This window comes from Tursiops truncatus, chromosome 3, assembly GCF_011762595.2.
Source record: "Tursiops truncatus isolate mTurTru1 chromosome 3, mTurTru1.mat.Y, whole genome shotgun sequence".
Lineage (NCBI taxonomy): Eukaryota > Metazoa > Chordata > Mammalia > Artiodactyla > Delphinidae > Tursiops > Tursiops truncatus.
Window position 1 is genome coordinate 34,589,545 of NC_047036.1, and position 21,208 is coordinate 34,610,752.

A 21,208-nucleotide genomic window follows, 5' to 3' on the forward strand; every position below is an offset into this window, starting at 1 on the left:
CATGTTTATCATAAATAAAAAAGAAAAAAACCTATCTCATTTTACCTGTTGGGTATGTTTAGCAGAAAAATTCTCAAGGTTACCACATAAGTTTCCCACAGCGTTCTCTCATCCACCTATGAAACGTGTTGAATGTCTATTCTATGCAGGGTAGTGTGTAATGTTGAGAGAGACAGAGAATACTGCATACAATATGGTCTCTGCAAATTTCATCTGGTTATGAAGACAATGTACACACATTCAAAAAGTTAAACAAGTACACAAGTGTCACAGTTAACGCAAGCAGGAGGTAAGGATTTAAGGGCTAAATAAGCAGTAAGAGCCCTAAGTGCCAAGCACCGAAGGAACACAGGGAAGCTGGAGTTGGACCTATGATAAACCTGAAAGGAGAGATGAGATACAGAAAACCCCGTAATTTGTAGCTCGGCCATCTAAGAAGAGGTTTGCTGGGTTTCGGGAATAGTTTAACAATATACTGAAGAAAATGAGTAAGTTACACTTAGGTAAATAAGTAACTGTCAAAAGAAGGAATGATACTGACCTTGGCCCAAGGATATCGCTGTGTCCTGATTTGCATTAGTTTCAGCGCCCACAGCAATCTGACTGAAGGTCAAGTTCCCTTTTAATAATGCTTTACATATCCAAAGCTATCTGCAATTATCAAAATGCTTCCTAAGAAGCATTTATGAGTAAACCGGTCCAGGTCTAAATCATCCTAGCACTTACCTACGGGGCTTGGTGGCCCCTCTGCGTTCACCGCTCTCAGAGAGTGGACGTGGGGAAGAAGGGAGAGCAATGGGACGGGGCAGGAGTTCCCTGTGAGTACTCAAGTGTGCAAGGCACGCTTTTAAGCTCGGAACTATTGTTCAAAACGCTAAGTAAAAACATCACTTTTCCTTGTCTCTTCCAAGGAGAAGGCTCCGGTGGTGATGGACGTAGCCAAGGTAAGCCACCCTCCAAGACTCAGAGCTCTGGTCCTATCCGAGGACTCGGAATAGGAACCGCACCGGGACGTGGGCTTACAGGCGGGGACAGAGCATGGGGCAAAAAAAGACCACACATCAGCCAACAATCGCGGCGCGAATGCCTCAAGATACTACCACTCGTAACATGTTTGCAGTGAAGGCGGAACAAGGTTTGCAAAAGGCTTTGAAATCGGAAATCCGGAGGAGCCTTGGAAGAAGGGGCCGGTGCCCAAAGCCCGCGCTCTAGCCACCGCCTATCCTCTACAGGCTCCTCCGCGTGGGGAGGTAAAAAACGCCCAGGCAAGGGCTCCAGTCCGGGTTCCCTGTCCCACCGCAGAGATGCGGCGCAGCCCTATCCGGGAGGTGGGGCGCAGCGTCCCATCCCCTTGGCGGTGAACTCAAGCCGACCCCTGGCTAGCCCAGCGCTGGGTTCCGGGCCTCTAGAGGCGCCCCTGCCCCGAGATCCCCAAATCGGAGCGCAAACCTACCAGCTACAGCCGTCGCCCCTTGCCCCCTTTAAACAAGCGAACCCTCCTCGTCCCGTTTAGGCCGCCAGAGCCCCTTCCCAGAAGGCTGCCAAGGAAGCGGAGACGCGTGCCGGGAAGGACGCGAGCGAGCCCCGAAGGGCGCGGCGGCGCTGCCAGGCGTCCTCCTGCCCCTCAGCCTCTCTGCGCGCTTCTTTGCCTCGTTTCGCCCCATCGGGAAAGCAGGTGCAGAACCAAGCCAAGGAGGCCATGCGGCAGAGCGGCCAGGCAAGGAAGGCGTCGTCGCGTCTCGGGGCCCTGGATGCCGGCTCCCGGACTGGAGCGGGTGGGTACGGGCAGAGGAGAAAACGCTGGCACCACTCGGGGTTTCGTCCGCACTCGTTCGACACGCGGCCTTGCTCTTCACCCGCACTTTTACCTTGGACCAGGCGCCCCCGGGGCGGCGGGCGGAGGGGCAGAACCGCAGGCGGGAGGAGAGGCGTGTGAGTGCCGCCATGGTTGGGCTGGGGGGTAGTCGCAGGCCGGGCCGAAGCGAGCGTGTGAGTGTGTCAGCAGGCGCGGCCCGGGCCTCCGCGTCACCGAACGGGAGGAAAAAGAAGGCGCGCAGGGGGCGGGCTGCAGGCTCGAACGCGCTTCTGTGACGTCCTGGGACCTCCGGGGCCGGGCTCCGGCTGACGGAGAAGAGATGCTGGGAGGGGCCGGCGGCCGGGGCGGATCGCGGGTAAAGTGCCGTTCCGGCCGCGCTCGGATGCTTCCTCGCGTCGGGCGTATTCCAGACCGTCGTGTTGCGCGCCTTTGCCGCCGCAGCTCCTCGGCTTTGAGCTATCGCGGGTATCTGTCTATACATACCAAGGTCAGGGATAAACCTTGGCCTAGCGTTCGGGCGGCGCAGGAGGGCCTCTCCCGGAGCTCGCTGCTTTTTCATGTCAGTGTCTGGCGCCTGTGTGGGCTGCAAAGGGGTACCTGCCTGGAGGCCCACCGCCTCTCTTTCCCCCGTCTGGACAGCGTTCCCACGTCTTCCATTTCTCAGTCCCCTCTCCCCACACCTGTCCCTGGCTTGTGTAGAGTTAAGTTTGCTCTGAGAACCTGCCACGAGCCATATTCCTTGAAGTGTGATCAGACAGGCCTGGTCAAGATTGTCCCTGGTCAGGAAGGCAAGATTAGGACTGAGCCTCTGGGACCTGATTTTAGCACACCTTCTTTTCCATCCCTATCATCCAAGTCTGCATTTTTCAGGATCTTTCTGGCACTGGAGTCCCAGAAACCCCAGATATTACTCAGCAGATGCAAACATACAGCTGTGTATCCCTTTGACTGACCTGAGACAAGTTTCATAACTTTCCTAAGCCTGTGTCCTTATCTGCAAATTAAAATTGCTTATAATACTCAGAACTGTCCTGAAGATTACATGAGGTAATTCATGCAAAGCTTCTGGCCCCATTTATAAACACTCAATAAATCTTAGGCGTTACTCTAAGTTTCTTCAAGTTGGCAGTGGTGCATTGATATGACACATACATTCAATGAAAGTCTGATTTCTTCAGAACCGTCTATGTACTTAGCAGCTGAGTGGAAGGACCAAGTGGAAAATCAATAAACATTTTATTTGATTAAGGGCTGACCATGTCCTGGGAATGTGGCTGTTGGTTTTTGAAGCAAAGCTAACACGAAAATTAAATGAGCCCTTAGCTTCCTTAGCAAGTATACTGAGACGGTGGACAGTCAGTCCAGTTTAAATTGTTTCTATAAAAGCACTGCCCTTTCATGGTATTCTTTTTAACTCCGAATTTCTTTTTTTCCTGTGAATACTATATATATATATATTTTTACATCTTTATTGGAGTATAATTGCTTTACATTGTTGTGTTAGTATAATTTTAATTAAAGTCATTGAGAGAACAAAATACCAAGTTAGACTGTCCAGTGACATAAGGAGAAATTAACTTCACAATGCTCTCTATTTTCAACACATTTTAAGAACTTGGATAGAGGGGAAATTTAGGTATTAGAACTAAAGTCCCATTTCTAGTCCTAATACAACATATAACGCCATCATAGGGTAGCTGGCAGAATGTGAAAAAGCTAAACTTCACAACTGGGTCTGCTTTTCCACTTTCACCCTTCCAGAGGACACATGAAATGGAAAACAGCATTGGCAACTGTGTCAAACTGTGGTCATATGACTCACTCTTCTTGGCTGGTCTCACTCTGTTGCTCCTGGCTGAGGAAAAGACACATATTTTTAGTCTTGTACTCTATGTGACTCTTAAATCTCGTGAAAAAAATCAGCCTCATTACTCAACGGTCAAAACGCACTATTATTTTTTGGTGACTCTATGACTCCATTTTGTACTTTTTAAATAAAATATGAGAAGCTTCAGCTTGAACAAATTATAGAAAAGTTTTTCTGTCGGATTTTCCTTCTGGTTCCACAACCATTTCAATTTTAATCTCTGTAAAATCTACTTTTTAAAAACATCTGGAACTCTACTCGATACTCTGTAATGACCTGTTTGGGAAAAGAATCTATAAAAGAGTGGATATATGTATAATATATGTACAACTGATTCACTTTGCTGTACACCTGAAACTAACACAACATTGTGAATTAACTATACTCCAATAAAAACTATTTAAAAATAAAAGTAAAAAACCCCAAAAATATCCAAATTTTTCTGAACTAGTAAGAATAGCTCCCCTTTGTTTTAGGGGCAGTTTGTGACAGATATATATCATATTCTGGAAACTTTTCCTCAAGTAATATTGTAGAGTTTAACTTCCACATTCTTAAAACTTGGGAGAGGAATTTCCCTGGTGGTCCAGTGGTTAAGAATCCATCTTACAGTGCAGAGGACGCGGGTTTGATCCCTGATTCGGGGAACTAAGATCCCACATACCGCAGGGCAACTAAGCCCACCTGCCGCAACTGCTGAGCCAGCACCTCACAACCAGAGAGACTGCGTGCTGCAAACTACAGAGCCCACATGCTCTGGAACCCGCACACTGCAACTAAGACCCGATGTTGCAGAAAATTAATTGATTGATTGATTTAAAAAAAAAAACTTGGGAGAATTGAATTGAATTCAAAGCCCTTAAACAAAAAGTCTGATTTTAGACAGGCAATAGGAAAGTTTATTTTGTATTATGTTATTATATATATTATATTGCATATATTATTTTAACATATTTTTTAAATTTCAAGATTGATTTTATTGCAGCCAAAACAGTGGCATTAACTGTACACAATAAACTCTTATGTACATACATATTTTAAGTTATGGGGTTAAAGTTTATTTTGGCAGACAGTGTTAAACAAAATTAAAGTTGCACACATTAGTAACATAAGTCAACATCCTTAATTTGGTGTAAGCGTGAACACATTTTCTTGCTTTCCTGTGTTCTGCTAAATCATCATAACTTAAACTGCTTTATAAAACTGATATGCTGAAATTTAGAGTTTTTGCTTATGCTGTAATTGATATATTATGTGATATATATATATTCCCCTCCCTTTCTATCAAATGAATGAAAACAATGTGTCAGAGTTGGTTAGACTGTAAGTTGTCATTCTCTGTTTGAGGGATTTTTATTTAAATTCTCCTAAAATATGCGGTAACATCCTTTCTAATTACTGAAAGATAGGACATTCTGCCATCACAGTTGGAGTATTCAGACTGATAATCAGGGGCTTTAAAACTTGTTTTCAAAACCAGTTGTTTGACTGGTTTAGCTAGTAATTGTAGTTTTTAAGTAGGTCATTTGAATCTTAAAAAAAATATATGGGGCTTCCTTGGTAGGGCAGTGGTTGAGAGTCCGCCTGCCGATGCAGGGGACACGGGTTCCTGCCCCGGTCCGGGAAGATCCCACATGCCGCAGAGTGGCTGGGCCCGTGAGCCATGGCTGCTGAGCCTGCGCGTCCGGAGCCTGTGCTCCACAACGGGAGAGGCCACAACAGTGAGAGGCCCAGGTACCACACACACACACTATATATATATATATGGGTGTGTGCTTCATTTTATACAATGATCCTTTAATATATGGAAAACAAATCCATTCAGACAATTTTCCTCTAGTAGATTTGAAAGACATAGATTTGAAATTTTACAAATTTATAAATACAAGTATTGTTTTATGCAAATCATTATTCCCTAGTTTACCTTTTTTGTAAGCTTCTTATTTTCGTAGATTCTTTGAAATAGTGTTTTTTAATTAACTAATGTGTACTAATATTTGTTCAATGGATAAAAAATGAATTTTGCTTAAAGTGTAGTTTTTTCTTAGGAAAAAATGGTAAACAACTAAATGCATGCGATGGTTGGAGAAGGCTCAACTACTGGAATGAAAGTGAAAATTATGTTAAAGTGCAAAGGAAACTCAAAAGAGCAAAACACACCAGAGGTATCTTGCATGCATTCAAGTCTGATCATGTCACTTCTGCTTAAAAAATTTCAGTGGTTTTCCCCATTGCCTTTAAGATCCAAAGGCCACACTTCTTAACTTGGCATAGAAGCGTATCATCTCTTTTGGTTTTCCTCTCACCTGTATATCACCTTTATACAGTATTCCAAACTGTATTTGCCTCTTGATTTTCACAGGATGAGTCCGCACAACTCAGAATCAAATATTGATAGCAGAGTAGTAAAGAACGTGGACTCTGTAGCTACACTGCCTGTGTTCAAATCTCAGCTCTGCTGTTCCCTAGCCATGTGGCCTCCTCTGGTCAATAGTTAAGGAGAGCTGCAGAACTGCAAAATGAAAGGTCATGTCTGGACCAGTATCTGTTTGTACTACTCTGGTGTTAAAAGTTTATACCTTGTAAACGTATATATTTCTCAGATACTTTCTATATTTTCATAAACTGGGAAACATCAGACAGGATTCAAACCCTGTACTCTATGGTGTTAAAGACTATTTATGCCTCCTTCTTTATGGGATATCTTTGAATCTGACCCCACCTCCCCAATTTTACTCATTCTGCCCTAGTGCAGGACTTCAATTTCAGTTTCTCTCACCTGGATTATTGCAGCTGCTTCCCAAATGAAGTATTATTCTCCCCTAAAGGTAACCACTTTTTAAATTATCATTTCAAACACAGATGTGATCTTCTCATATGCTTTCCTAAAACGCTTTGAGAAATCCTCGTAGGCTACAAGTTAAAGTTCAATATCCAATTATAGCCAAGATCTTTCTAAACCATCATACCTTAAGAGCTTTGCAGAAGTGAAACCATATAACTCAGATTGGGACTTGAACCCACGGGCTTTTAATTGTGATCACACACCTGGTCTTAGGACTTAATGAAGCTCAGGTTCTTGATGTCTTGTCACAGAAAGAATTCAGTGAGAGACAAAGCGATAGGTAAGAAGTGGATTTATTTAGAGAGAAACACACTCCACGGATGGAGTGTAGGCCATCTCAGAAGGTGAGGGGCCCCAAAGTATGGGGTGGGTTAGTTTTTATGGGCTGGGTAATTTCATAGGCTAATGAGTGGGAAGATCATTCCAACTATTTTGGGGGAGGGATGAGGATTTCCAGGAATTGGGCCACCACTCACTTTTTAACCTCTTACAGTTGGTCTCTGAACTGTCTTGGCACTGGTGGGTGTGTCATTTAGATGCTAATGTATTACAATGAGGCTCAAGGTCCACTGGAAGTCCAATCTTCCGCCATCAGAACCTAGTTGGTTCTAACCAGTTTTTGTCATGTCCTACGACTATGTCATTCTTTGAAAGGTTGTGCCCCGCCCCCTTCCCTCCTGTTTCAGAAGTACTTCAGGGGTTCCACAAACATTGAATCTTGAAATTAAATTTTAAATTATATTTTAACTTTTCTGTCAATTCTAACATAGTAGCATATACACTCAATTGTGGTATAACTCTGATTTTAACATATTAAAGATTACAAGATCATGCAGTTAGGAGGCAGAACTCAGAATGATATATGGCAAAGATGGTTTTTTTAATTAGTGGAAAAAGATGAAGTAGTCCCTGAACTGGGTTAGGAAAATTTGCTGTAAATTTAGAAAAAATATAGATTGCTATATCTCAGCATATGTATAAAATACAACACAGGTTGATTGAATTACTAAATACATTTTAAAAGACTATTATACTGAGACAGGAAGGAAGGGGGCAGGACACAACCATTAAAAGAATGCCACAGCCATTGAGGATATGACATAAACTGGTTAGAACCAACTACGCCCAAGATGGTGGAAGATTCAACTTCCCATAGACTTTGAGCCTCATTTATACGCTTATTGTAATATATTAGCATGCTAAATGACACGCCCACAGACACCATGACAGTTCAGAGGCCAACCTAGAGGTTAAAAAGTGGGCAGTGGCCCAATTCATGGAAATCCCCTCCCCGTCCCCAAAATAGTTGGAATAACTCCCCCACTCCTTGGCATTTGAAATTACCCAGCCCATAAAAACTAACCACCCCCTCACCTCAGGGCCCCTCTCACCTTCTGAGATGGACCACATTCTGTCTGTCGAATGTATATCTCTCTAAATAAACTCCCTTTCACTTTACTATGGCTCACTCTTGAGTTCTTTCCTGCATGAAGCCAAGGATGCTCACTTGGCGGCCCATCCCAAACTCGAGCCCAAGGGGGCCCGAGACCTGGGACATGACTATTCTCTCACATCCCCTTCTGGAACACTGCCACCACTAAAAGGTAAAAACTTTAAGTATGTGTTTCGGATAATTGTAAAAGGCAGAATTCAATGTGTACTATATAATGATCACAGTCATGTGTTAAATATTTTTGCATAAGGCTCAAAACTGAAAAGGACCACCCAAAAAATGAGGAAAAAAAAATGTGATGAGGGCAGGACTTTAGGTATTTTCTCTCATTGTTTAAATATTTTAAAACTTTTAATTAACTCTTAAAAGTACTATATATATATAGTTTTAGTGTGAGAGTTTAAAATATATTGAATTTAAAATACATTTCAGTATCTCAAAGAGATATTTTTACACCTGTGTTCATTGCAGCATTACTCACAATAGCCAAGATGTGGAAGCAACCTAATGTCCAGCCACATATAAATAGATAAAGAAAATGTGGTATAGAAATGTCAGTAATCAGAAAAACAAATAGCAAGCTAATGTGTAAATTTGGGGGGGGGGAATAAAAAGAACATTTCCCGTTACATGTAGAGGGGGAAAGAAAAAAAGACCCCTAATTCCACATATTTTGTAGAAGATCCTAAAAACAAGTTAAAGTGATGACATCATTTCAAAGAACAATAAACTTTATGCCAACTCACCATCACGAAACATAGACCTGCTATATAGAAAGAAAATATTATGTGATTGAAATCTAAAAGTGACTTGTGTCTATCTTGTGTCTATCAGGCCGACAGAATACACCAGCAAATTATTTCTTTTATGGTTATACCCTGTAAGAGTTAATGCAGAAATGTCTCAGGAATTATGTAAATTTATATTATATGCATATATACACATATATATATAATCAACAAGAAATTATTTAATTGTCCTAGTTACTTTAAAATATAGAAAATATATAAAGAGTTTATTACTTTTGCATAAAATGCCAATCAATTTTTTAGGATGCATTTTGAATTCTTAAAAACTATAGGTTTTCAATTTTTGGCAGTGACCATGGTTATTTACATGTACAATAATTTTTATTTAAAAGACTTCATGATTAAATTGCATCATTTATTTGACATGCCACATTCTTAAAATTTCACTTAGCTATAAGAAGAAAATACAGTAGCTTTTTAAATATTAGAATGAGGAAGATCATTATAAATGTATCAGAAACCCAAAAGCCATAAAACAAAAAGTAATAAATACATTTTTAAAAAATTCGCACCAGTAAAAAAAGCCATAAACAAGGTCATGAAACAAATGACATATAAAGAGCCTCTGCAAATCACTAAAACTGACCAATAGAAAAAGAAATACAAAAGGTTGAAAACAAGTGTACAAGGCTCTCTACCTCACTGATAAATTTTAAATTGCAATTAAATCTATAATGGCATATTTTTCACCAAAATACAGGCAAAGATTGTCACATGCTGATTTGGCAAAGATGTAGGAAAGTCTCCCTAGTATATGTCACTAATGTATACTTCCTCTATGAAAGTAAATTTGGCAATACTTATGAAAATTTAAAATACACTGACAATTTCATCCCTAGAAATTTATCCCAGAGATATATTCACACACGTGGGAAATGATACATGCATTAAGATATTTATCATAGTATTGTTTTTAATGGCAAAATAATTAGAATCAACTTAAATACCCAAAAATGTGGTACTAGTTAGAGAAATTACAGAACATTCATAAAATGGGGTATTGTGCAGCCATTAACTAAAAGGGGAAATGGGGTAAAGTCATACCTTACAAAAGAAGGAAATCCTGCCATATGTGACAAAACAAATGAACCAAAAGGATACAAATACTGTATGATACAAAAGGATACAAATACTGTATGATTCTCACTTATATGTGGTATCTAAAAGAGTCAAACTCATAGAAGCAGAGAATACAATAGTGCCTGCCGGGGGCTCGGTGGAAGGGGCAAAGGGAAGAGTTGCTATTTAACAGGCATAAAGTTTCAGTTATACACGATGAACAAGTGAATAAGTTGTAGAAACCTGCTGTACAACACTGTGCCTATAGTTAATGATTCTGTATTGTACAGTTAAAAATGTATTAGGAGGTAGAGCTCATGTTGTGTTCCTACCACAATATATATATATATATACATAAATATTATGTTTATATATATTATATATATCCAATTTGATTACCAACTTTTTCCTTCTCCAGTCTCAACCTGGAAACCCAGGGGAGTGTTTCAGGGGACTAGATACTATGTTCCATGCACATCACAAACTAATTTTTCCTTTGACTGCCCAGAATGGAGTAACAGTAATAATCTTCCAGTATGTACTTCTCTATAGATGAACGAGTGTGGCAACCTTCAACGAAATAAAGCCATTTAGTTGGGAAACAAGAGAATGAACAAGATAAATATCTCCTCATAATAATGTAAATCACTATTGGACATCAGCCAGTTGCTAGTAGTCTTGAGTTGTGACTTGAAACATTGCTATCTCCATGTCTACATTTGTGAGTTTTCTACCTACCTCAGGCTTGTCCTGCAGCTCTATTTGTTGATTTCTAATGAAACACCCCTGAATTTTAAAAGAATAGAACTGACTAATCTACTGCCTAGTCCTGGAATAAAATAAGTCTAAAAGCACGGAAGTGCAATTCCCTGGAATGTAGTAGGAAAAGTACTGGGGGAAAATCAGGGTCACAGAATGTATAGCTTGCTTTCAGTGACCACATGTGGAGGAAAGGCAGCGTAGATTTTAACAGGCAAGCTTCATGTCCCATTTTGGATAAGAACCTTGGAAGAAAAATTCGTTTGATATCAGTATCTTCTGATAGTTATTATTTTCACTATCTTTATTCTCTGCATATTCTAGAGTAGTGGTCTACAAACTTTGTGTGATCTGTATATATAAATTTTGAAGTTGTACCCTATATATACATACAGCTGGCCCTCTGAATCTGCGGGTTCTGCATCCATAGATTCAACCAACCTCAACAGATGGAAAATATTCAGAAAAAAATATTCCAGAAGGTTCCAAAACACCAAAACTTGAATTCACCACACACCAGCAACTACTTATATTGCATTTACATTGATTAGATATTGTAAATAATCTAGAGATGATCTGAAGTACATGGGAAAATGTGCGTAGGTTATATGCAAATACTACGCAATTTTACGTAAGGGATTTGAGCATCCACGGATTTTTTTAATCTGTGGTGAGTCCTGGAACCAATTTCCTGCAGATAACGAGGGGCATAAACATACATGTGTATGTGTATGTGTTTATTTCTTTGTAAATTATAAAAAGCAATTTTTATAACAGCAAAAAAACACTATAGTTAAATGTGTCAATAAGGGGATAGGTCTGTAAAAGTACATTAGTCTACAGACTAATTCATCTACGGACTAATCATTAAGTTCTTCCTTCCATGTGGCACTGTGCTAAGGGCTAGGGATTCGGTTGTGAATAAGGCAGACGGACATGGTCCCAGGCCTCATGGAATTTACCTCTTAACGGAAGATTAAGACCGAGCAATGCATTTTTGTTCTGGGTCTTCTCAGTGAGAAGTGCAGAGTGCTAACAGACTGTATAACAGACTGACATAAGAGGAAGAGGGGTGTCAGTGAACACTTTTTGTAAGAATTGTCTTTAAATCAGAACCTTAAGGATCAGCAGAAGTTAGCTAGTTGAAGGGCGATGATGCAAAGCCCTAGTGGATATAAGAAATAATCCAGCATGAATAAAGGTGGACAAGAGACATGTCATGTAGGGCCTTGAAAAGTGTGCCAAGAATCACGGTCCATTTTGTAAGGGCAAAAGGAAGCCACTGAAGATTTGAATCAGAGGGGTAAAATGATCAGGTTTTTTCCTTTAATATTTATTTATTTACTTATTTATTTATTTATTTGGTTGCACCAGGTCTTAGTTGCGGCAGGCGGGCTCTTTTAGTTGCTGCTCGCCCACTCCTCAGTTAAGACATGTGGGCTCCTTAGTTGTGGCATGCGAACTCTAGTTGTGGCATGCATGCGGGATCTAGTTCCCTGACCACGGATCGAACCCCCGCTCCCTGCATAGGGAGCGTGGAGTCTTAACCACTGCACCACCAGGGAAGTCCCAAATGATCAGTTTTGAACTTTGTAAAATATCACTGCAGTTGGGGTGTGAAGAATTTATAAAGTTGTTATCAATTTGGGGGATTTTCTTCATTAACATGATTAAAGCGGTGATCTATATTTATTGACACAGAAAATAGTCCACTATTCAATATTGAGTGAAAAAAGGGTTATAGAAGAACATGTATGGTATGAGTCCATTTATGTAGAATTACTAAAATGTATATGTGTATGTATACATAGAGATATTCATAAAGGTATGTTTGAATATATGTTTAAATGTGTACATGTATATGTATATATATGTGTGTATATTAAATATACACAAACCAAAATGTTAACAGTGACTATCTCTTGGTGGCAGGAAACTGAATGAAATTTGCTTTCCTCTTTGTACATTTCTGAATTATCTTTTTCTAAGCACAACTCAATTTACAAGGGCAATAAGTCTATTTTCTAAGAATGTTTACCTAAATACCTCAAAAAAGGGTAGGGACTGTGTTTTTCTAAACCTATCCAATTTCTAATATAGTACTTAGGCTTCCCTGAGAGTGATGTGAGCCATCTTCCATGGTAAGTCAGGAGAATTTACTTGACAAGAAGCGCTTTTGGAGCTGTTATGACAAGGTGATAGTCTAATAGCTCAGGTCATTTGTATGAATGAATATTGGTTCAATGACAATACAAATCAACTACCTCAGAAATCAGCTAATGACTTTGTACATGGCGTGTTCTTAAAAAACCCCTGTGACACCTAATCGAAACACAGCAAAATATAAAATAATTATTTTATCCATGTGTTCTGATAACTTTTTTGTGTGTATGGCAAAAACTATGGAAGCATTTGTAGTCAAAAATGAACATGTCCTATGAAAATAGTGTAATTCAAGCTGTGGGAAATTGCTTACAAAGATATCCTATGAAATGAATGTCAGTTTTGCACATGATGACCATATAGTATATGACTCTATTTATATGAAATGCAAAACAAATATAAACTGTATCCATTATCACAGAAGGTTCTATTGGACAGTGCTGGTCTGTCGAATAGTAATAGAAAGGCTTGTTATCCTTTATGTATGAGTAGTTTCTAAGAAGTCTTGTAAGAGTTGGAAGAAACTACTACAAGTTAAATTCTTAGGTAAGAATTTGGGATGTAGAGAGATTTGACTTTAGAGAGAAGGTGATGTGATAAAAGCATAAAGAGATTTGATGATGCTACACTGCTAGCTTTGACGACAGAGGAAGGGACCGTGAGCCAAGGAATGCAAGAAATGCAGCTCTAGAAGCTGGAAAATTCAGGAAATGGATTCTTCCCTAGAGCTTCTGGAGCGAATGTGGGCCTGCTGACACCTTGACTTTAGTCCAGTGAAACTGATTTTGGAATACTGACCTCCAGAACCATAAGAGAATAAATGTGTGTTGTTTTAAGCCACTAATTTTGTGACAATCTGTGACAGAAAGTAGTAGAAAACTGATACATGGAGGTTGTAGTGGAGAATCAGTTTCTTGCCTTTCCAGCTTCTAGAGGCTACCTACATTCCTTAGCTCATAATCCCCTTTCTGTCTCTTCAAAGTTAGCCATGACAAGTCAAGTCCTTCTCATAAGGCATCACTCTGATCTCCTCTCCCCCCATCTTCCATTTTTAAGAACACTTGTGATTACATTGGGCTCACCCAGATAATGCAGGATAATATCGTTGTATTAAGGTCAGCTGATTAGCAACCTCAATTCCATCTGCAACCTTAATTGTCCTTTGCCGTGTAAGGTAAAATATTCACAGCTCCAGAAATTAAGACGTGGACATCTTTGTGAGGCCATTGCTCTGCTCACAATGGGTTAATCATTCTCTTAATAAAATGGAATATGTTAATCAGCACTCTGGCTTGGATAGTTCCACACCTCTATCCAGAAATGGAAAGAAAGTAAAATATTCAGGTCTCTGTCTGGTTGGATTGGACTGGAATGGGGCTGAGTGAGTGATAAGATTCAAGGATGACTCCACAATAGGAACTGTGGATGCACAGACGAGCAAGAGATTGGGGATGATGATTCTGCGTTTGGACATTTTAAATTTGAAATGCCTATGGCATTTGCAGCTGAAAATGCTCAGTAGGCAGTTTTCTGTGAGTATGGAAGGGTGATGCTCAGTTAAGAGGTTTGGGTTGGAGATGGATTTGGGAGTCATTAGTATAGGTGGTAGCTGAAACCATGCAAGGGAGGTATGTTGAGCAGAGCAGAAGGAGAGTAAGAAGCAGAAAGAGCATGAGCTGAAGATGGAATGGGAGGGAACTTCCCACTGTAGAGGAAGCTATACTGCACCATCACAGTTCCCTTCACAACCAGGGCACTCACTTCCCCAGCTGCTGGGAGCACTGCCTACTGATGGCTCACAGCTATATGACATCCATATCACTTCTCTAGAATTGCCCTCCACCCAAGGGAGATGCTTTGCCCTACTTTGAGTCCATTCTCTGGGGAAATCCTTCATCCAACGAATGATCAGTGTAGGAATACAAAGCCTTGGCCTCTTTGCCTCAGTTTGTGACATCGATTAAGGGCTACCTTAATTCAAGAACTCTCTGTAGGATCAGCTGAGGCCTCTGTTGCAATTGCATCCCAGTTCAACTTCTCCCCTGCCCAGTCCCACCTCTCCCACAGATAATCTTCCTGAGAGCACTCCAAAAATATCCACCTGTGCACATCTCCATTTTAGTGTCCATTTCCAGGGGATTCTAATGCTAATACACTCACATTCAGTGGGAGGGTAGAAAAAGTTAATTCTGTGGGAGGGTAGAAAAAGTTAATTCTGTGGAAGGGACAGTAAAGTAATGATTTACAACAGAAGAACAAAGAGAATCAAGAGAGTATAGAGTCTATGAACCAAGGAACTATAGAGAGTTCCCAGAGGAAATTGTAATAAACAGTGTCACATGCTTCAGAGATGTTCAGTGAGATAATGACTGGAAAATGATGTGGGAAGAAGCCAAACTGAAGTGTGTGGATGACTCAATGAAGGATAAGAAAGAGGAGACAGGAGTCAGTGACTGTAGACTACACTTCTGCAAAGTTCGGACGTTGGGGCTGGATTCAGAATGGAAAGGAGCCAGAGAGGAACACAGGGACAAGAGATGGGGGAAGCTCAAGCATTTTTAAGGTACATTCATTCGTTTTTAAAAAATAAATATCTAATAAATTAATTAACGTTTAATAAGTTAATAAATATTTGTCTACTCTCTGTAAGTCAGGGGTATATGCAAGGGATGCAACCACCCATGAGGTATACAATCTGCCGTCAAGGAGCTTGCTGTCTGAGCGAATGTTACCAGAGGAAGCTGACTAAGGACAAGTGATTAAGGACTGCCAGGCAGCATGAAGGCTCCAGCTCATTTTATAGTGGAATCAATCTGCATGGCAATAAGTCTGCTGTGCTTCAGAGCTTAACATCTGAGAGGCAGGGCAGAGGAACATTCATTAAAGATTGGTTGGGTTTTGTAGAGTGAAAGGTTCAGTTGACCAGTCTTGTTATCCAGGGGGAAAAGGCCAGAAAGGAGCTAAAAGGCTTGAGAGAAAATTTCACCGAAGGGTTTTTCTAGATCAAAAATCTGCATTGTTGTGAGATCATGAGAGAATTGTAAATGATATATGAGATGTAGTCAGAGACTGAGTTTTGGAGTTTAAGGCTTCTGAGGTCTATAGCCTGGTTCATTGGTCTACCAGGATGTTGGGCTATTTTAGGATTATGGCCCGGTTTAAGGTGAAGATAAATGATGTAAACGAAGACTCGGTGTCTTTACTGAGTGTGAGAGAGGGATCCAGAGGTCAGTAGAGGGGAAGAGGGGAATGATCAGGGAGCTTGACCTCAAGCAGATGAAGTATTAATAGTTATGTCCACCGAAATAAATACATGAAAATTTGGAGGAGATGGGGGCCTCTGTTAACATTGGAGCAAGAGTTCCAGGGTGCACAGTGAAAAAGATGGGAGGAAGGTGATTGTTCGGAAGAATCTTGGGAGCAGATGTTCAGGATAGTAGGGAGATGAGGGCATAAAGGCAGGTTGGAGCTTGTGGAACTTCCCTTTCCTGAGGGCCATAGAGCTTAGAAATATGGTTGAAAGTGACTGACCTCCAATGAGTTAACTTGGGACAAGTTGTCTTGAGCCAGGAAAAGTAAACTGCATTTGCCAGAGGCAATTAATTATTATAGCCGGTAAAGTCAAAGGGAGGTTTCTGGATCAAGTACAAGAAACGAAAGTGTATTAAATTTTGGCGATGGATGAAGTTGAATTTTTTAAATTAAAAATATTAAGTTCTCTTTTATATTATATTTTATTGTCTGTTAATTTTTGTTGATAAATTGAAAAGAAAACCTAAAAAACTTTGTGCCTGACCAAAGTGCATTAAAATCATTTTTTTAATCTCTGAAGTTAATATAAACAATATTATACAGTGGGATAGGGAGAACTTTTACTTCAGTAGATTAAATAGAAACTAAATAATGGAGTTTTCTTATTAACAGGCCCAAATTAATGCTCTTGGGCTTTAACTTTGTGCCAAGTTAATGACCAATTCTTGATCAGAATCCTGATTTTGTACAGATTTCCATTTTCACCCTCTTCAACACACTCCTCACAGGTTTGGAAATGGAACCTGTGGTGGTTAGTTTTATGTGCCAACTTTGGTAGGCTATAGTATAATATTCAGTTATCTAACCAAGTACTAATCTAGGTGTTGCTGTGTAGTATTTTGTAGCTGAGGTTAGCACAATAACTTGACCTTAAGGGGATTATCTTTGTGATATATGTGTATATACCTATATCTATATTTCTCTCTAGATATATAATCACTTCTTCTGATTATCTTTGTAATGTCTATCTGTCTATCTATCTTCCCTATCATTTTAACCTTGTGTCAGTAATTTACCGTCATGTGACCCAGATTGAACGAATGAAGTGTGAGGAAATGTTTGATCTGGAATTCTGGAGAAGTTCTTTGTTATAATTCTGTGAAAGTTTCCAGTAGTACCTGCTTCTTTCTTCCTCTGACAGTATGAGGCTTCGAATGGCAGCAGCCCTTTCACTGTCAGGTTGAGCATGAAGCCAACAGACAAAGAAGGCAGAGCCAGGACACTCGCAGAGACATGGAGCTGGGGCTGCTGGCTTAAATCAGCCCTGAAGCCTGTCTTGCCTCAAGGATTCATTTTCCAAAGCATGTGTTTCCTCACTGTTTATGTTGTAGTTCGGTTTTCTGAGATCTGCAGCCAAAATTTTTCTACTTAATACAACGCTTTTCCTGAAGGTAAGTTCTTTAGGATATTAAGAAGCTAGTGTGTCTGGTCTGTCAGTTGAGATTCATGTCCTGTGTGGATGTTTTTACAATATTTGCTTATTAGGGATTAAAAAACTGGTAATATAAATCAAAGTGTAGCTTTTAATGGAAACTTTGCAAGTTAAATAACAGTTATTTGTAAGGTTTCAATGTGTTCTGTTAATTTGTTTTAGAAGTATTAAGATTCTTAAGGACTTCCCTGGTGGTCCAGTGGTTAAGACTCAGCGCTCCCAATGCAGGGGGCCTGGGTTCGATCCCTAGCCAGGGAATTAGATCCCACATGCCGCAACTAAGAGCCCGCATGCTGCAACTAAAGATCCTGCATGCCACAATGAAGACCCAGTGCAGCCTAATAAATAAATAAATATTAAAAAAAAAAAGATTCTTAAGATCCCAGTGGACTTATAATAATGTACCCAATCTTTAAATGTCATGTCACCGACAAAGCACAGAACTTGGAAATTATTTGATACTGTAGCAATAATGCACACTTATTAGAATTAGTTTATCTGGCAGATATATCTTGTAGGTAATATGGACATCATTAAAAATTCTAAAGGAAACAGCAAAATAGGGCTGCCCCCAGAATAGGGAAAACGATTAATTACCTTGGAGAGTGGAGGAGAAGAAACGGTTTCCTATAACATAAAATGAGACCTAGAAAACCTAAATGGCACAGCAGTCTTTCTGCTCTGTTCCAGAATGAATTTAATCTAGAGCTTAAATTATATGTTTAAGTTCTTATTTTTCAAGATCCCTTTAATTATCATGCCTTTAACATTCCCAGTCATGGACTTCCCTGGTGGCGCAGTGGTTAAGAATCCGCCTGCCAATGCAGGGGACACGGGTTCGATCCCTGGTCTGGGAAGATCCCACATGCCTGGGAGCAACTAAGCCCGTGCGCCACAACTACTGAGCCCATGCCCCTCAAAGACTGAAGCTTGAGCGTCTAGAGCCCATGCTCCGCAACAAGAGAAGCCACCGCCATGAGAAACCTGCACGCAGCAATGAAGAGTAGACCCCGCTCGCCGCAACGAGGACCCAACGCAGCCAAAAAATACATCTATATTTCAAGTCCTTTTACACAGCAGCTCTTAATTACCAGTATGCCTACAGGGGATGTTGCTCTCTTTCTCTCTCTCCCTCCCCAAGGTAAACTTCAAAAATTAATTGTTGATTGGTTTTTTAGATGCATGTAAAAACTTATATTAGATGAAAGTTTTATTCAGCTTGGATTTGCATAAAGAACTCTAGAAATCAATAAGACTGAATTGATTCTTGCTTTCCCTCACCAATCTTCTCATACTCCAGATTCATCTGAACCAGCAAATGTCACTGCCTTTGGCCAAGTAGCTCTCTGCAGAAACCTGGAAGACATCTTTGACACCTGTTTCTCCTTCCCTCTCACATCCAATCCCGTCACCAAGTCCTGTCAATTCTACTTCCATAGTGTGTCAAACGTAATCCTTGCTATTTTCGCTGTGCTCATTCTGACAGGGATTACTTAATTTTCTTCCAAAGAACTAGTCTCCCAACTCAACTACCCAATTCTCTCTCACACTTCTGTTATTCCATTCTCCTCAGCAGCCAGAGTGAGTCATTAAAATACAGTCTGATCATATCAATCCCTTGCCTAAGATACTTCAATAGCTTTTTTCCTGTTTATGATAAAGTCTACAATCTTTAACATGGCATCAGAAGCCCTGCCTGATCTGCCTCTACTGTTCTATACATAAGCTCTCTTATGTTTTTGTTTTCTTTTTTTTATTGCATGCAACAGAAACTGAATCTAATTAGTTTCTAGATACAGATACAGGAGACTATCAAGGAAAAGCTGAGCAAACAAGACTCAGGGAGGTAAAGAAACCAAGTCCTCCCCCAGGAACCTCTGCAGCAGCAGGTGGATTTGCCTCACTCGAGTGCTGACATTGATGTGATTAGTTTTCTCTCTTAAATGTGCCAAATGACCAGGAGAAAGAATCTGATTGGCTTGGCTTCTGTCAGACTTTCACCCCTGGATCTATCTATCCCTGAATCTATCTCCACAAAAGCAGGTCTCTCTTGTTTATTACCATATTACATGTGCCTGGCATAGAGTAGGGGCTCATTAAATATTGAACTAGTTTATGTCCACCTAATTGAATAAAGGAGTTGGCCATGGTCAGAAGATAGAGACAATTGATACAGACACAGCTGATGGGGGCGCACACTGGGGTGTGGAGTCCGTTTCCATGGTTGAGGGTGAGGCATCCACCTCAGGAGATAACCTCCACATGTGCTCCTCAGCCTCACCTTGTTCTACCTTCCCCTCGCACCAGGAGCCTTTGGCCTTCTTTCATCCCTCGAAACTGCCAAGCTCTTTCCAAACTCAGAGTCTTTGCATATGCTATTCCCTGTGCCATATGTGTTCTTCTCCACTGTGCTGGTTATATATTTATTGCCTCTCAGCTCCAAATTTGTCCTTTTTTGTGAAAAAATATATGAGCCCTTTAAATAATTTTTGTCAGCTGATATATTAAACTTTGTCAGTAGAGGGAGCTAGAGAGACATTGCAGGAGACAAAAGGTTTTCCTTCCTGGTTCTGTGCTTGGCAGGCTTCTGCAGCAAGGCCTGCAGCTTCTCCTGGTGCCCATCTTGGGCAGTTTTGTAGCACAGTGCCTCCTGTGAGATACCTCACCATAAGCAGCTTTCCCAGCACCTTGGAGGGCAGATTTCTAGCAAGTCCCAGAGGGTAGAGTTCCAGCAAGTTCCACTGGTGTGAACTACTCTACTAGCCAGCTACCCACAGACAGAAATTCTCCAACAAGGTCTAGGTCTCTATCCCGGGAGTAATGACTGCCCATTATCTCTGCTATTCCTCTATTCTTACTTCTTACTAGCCAATCCATTGTGACTTCAATCCCGTTAATAATTCTTTTGTTTTGGCGGTGCCTCGCGGCATGCAGGATCTTAGTTCCTCAACCAAGATCGAACCCACACCTCCTGCAGTGGAAGCGCGGATTCTTAACCACTGGACCACCAGGGAAGTCCCTGTTAATAATTCTTTATATTAAACTTTCCGTGTTCAAATGACCATGTAGCTTCTTTCTCCTGATTGGACACAGACTGGTATGCACCCCTTCTCTTCACCTGTCTAATTTTATTTATCCTTTAGGTGATAATATCATTTCCTCTGAGAAGACTTCTCTGATATCTCAAACCAAATTATCCCTTTTCTTTTCCTTCATAACATCTTCCACAGTTTTAAAATTATGCATTCATTTGTGTAATTATTATGTCTCTGTCTTCTCCCACTAGGTAACAGGCTCCAGGAGGGTAGTGATCATGTTTATTTTGTCTACTGCCATAAATCCAGTGCCTATTACAGTGCCTAACCCAATAATGGGTCATTAAATGAAAAAGACCTCATTTATTGAGGTCCTGTTACATTCAAGTCACTGGTGGCAACTAAAAAAAAAAAAATAGAACTCAAACCCTGTTCACAGGGGGTTGACAAATTTATATGAAAGAATAAGACCCACACAAAAAATGTAAAGCAGTAAAGGGAAGGTTTCAAAAGAATGGTACAAGTTGTAAGTACGAGTAATTCAGAGGCAATCAAGAATTTATTCTTAGAAAGACTTTGTATTTTGTGGGGGCTTCCCTGGTGGCACAGTGGTTGAGAATCCGCCTGCCAATGCAGGGGACACGGACTCAATCTCTGG

General features: G+C 40.6%; 1 protein-coding gene across 4 annotated transcripts in view; it reads right to left on the bottom strand.

The window, feature by feature from the left end:
- OXCT1 (3-oxoacid CoA-transferase 1) overlaps window positions 1–2,053 on the bottom strand; it is a 144,570-nt gene extending 142,517 nt beyond the window's left edge. Inside the window, exon 1 of one of the 4 annotated variants that reach the window (XM_073802083.1) lies at window positions 1,869–2,053. In XM_073802083.1, coding sequence (XP_073658184.1) covers window positions 1,869–1,946 — 78 coding nt within the window. In that variant the 5' untranslated portion in view covers window positions 1,947–2,053. Of the gene's footprint in view, window positions 1–541; window positions 593–1,453; window positions 1,814–1,868 lie in introns of those variants that run through there. The other 3 variants (XM_019930091.3, XM_019930094.3, XM_073802082.1) reach the window with 3 other exon arrangements.
- Between the last annotated feature and the right edge of the window lie 19,155 nt (window positions 2,054–21,208).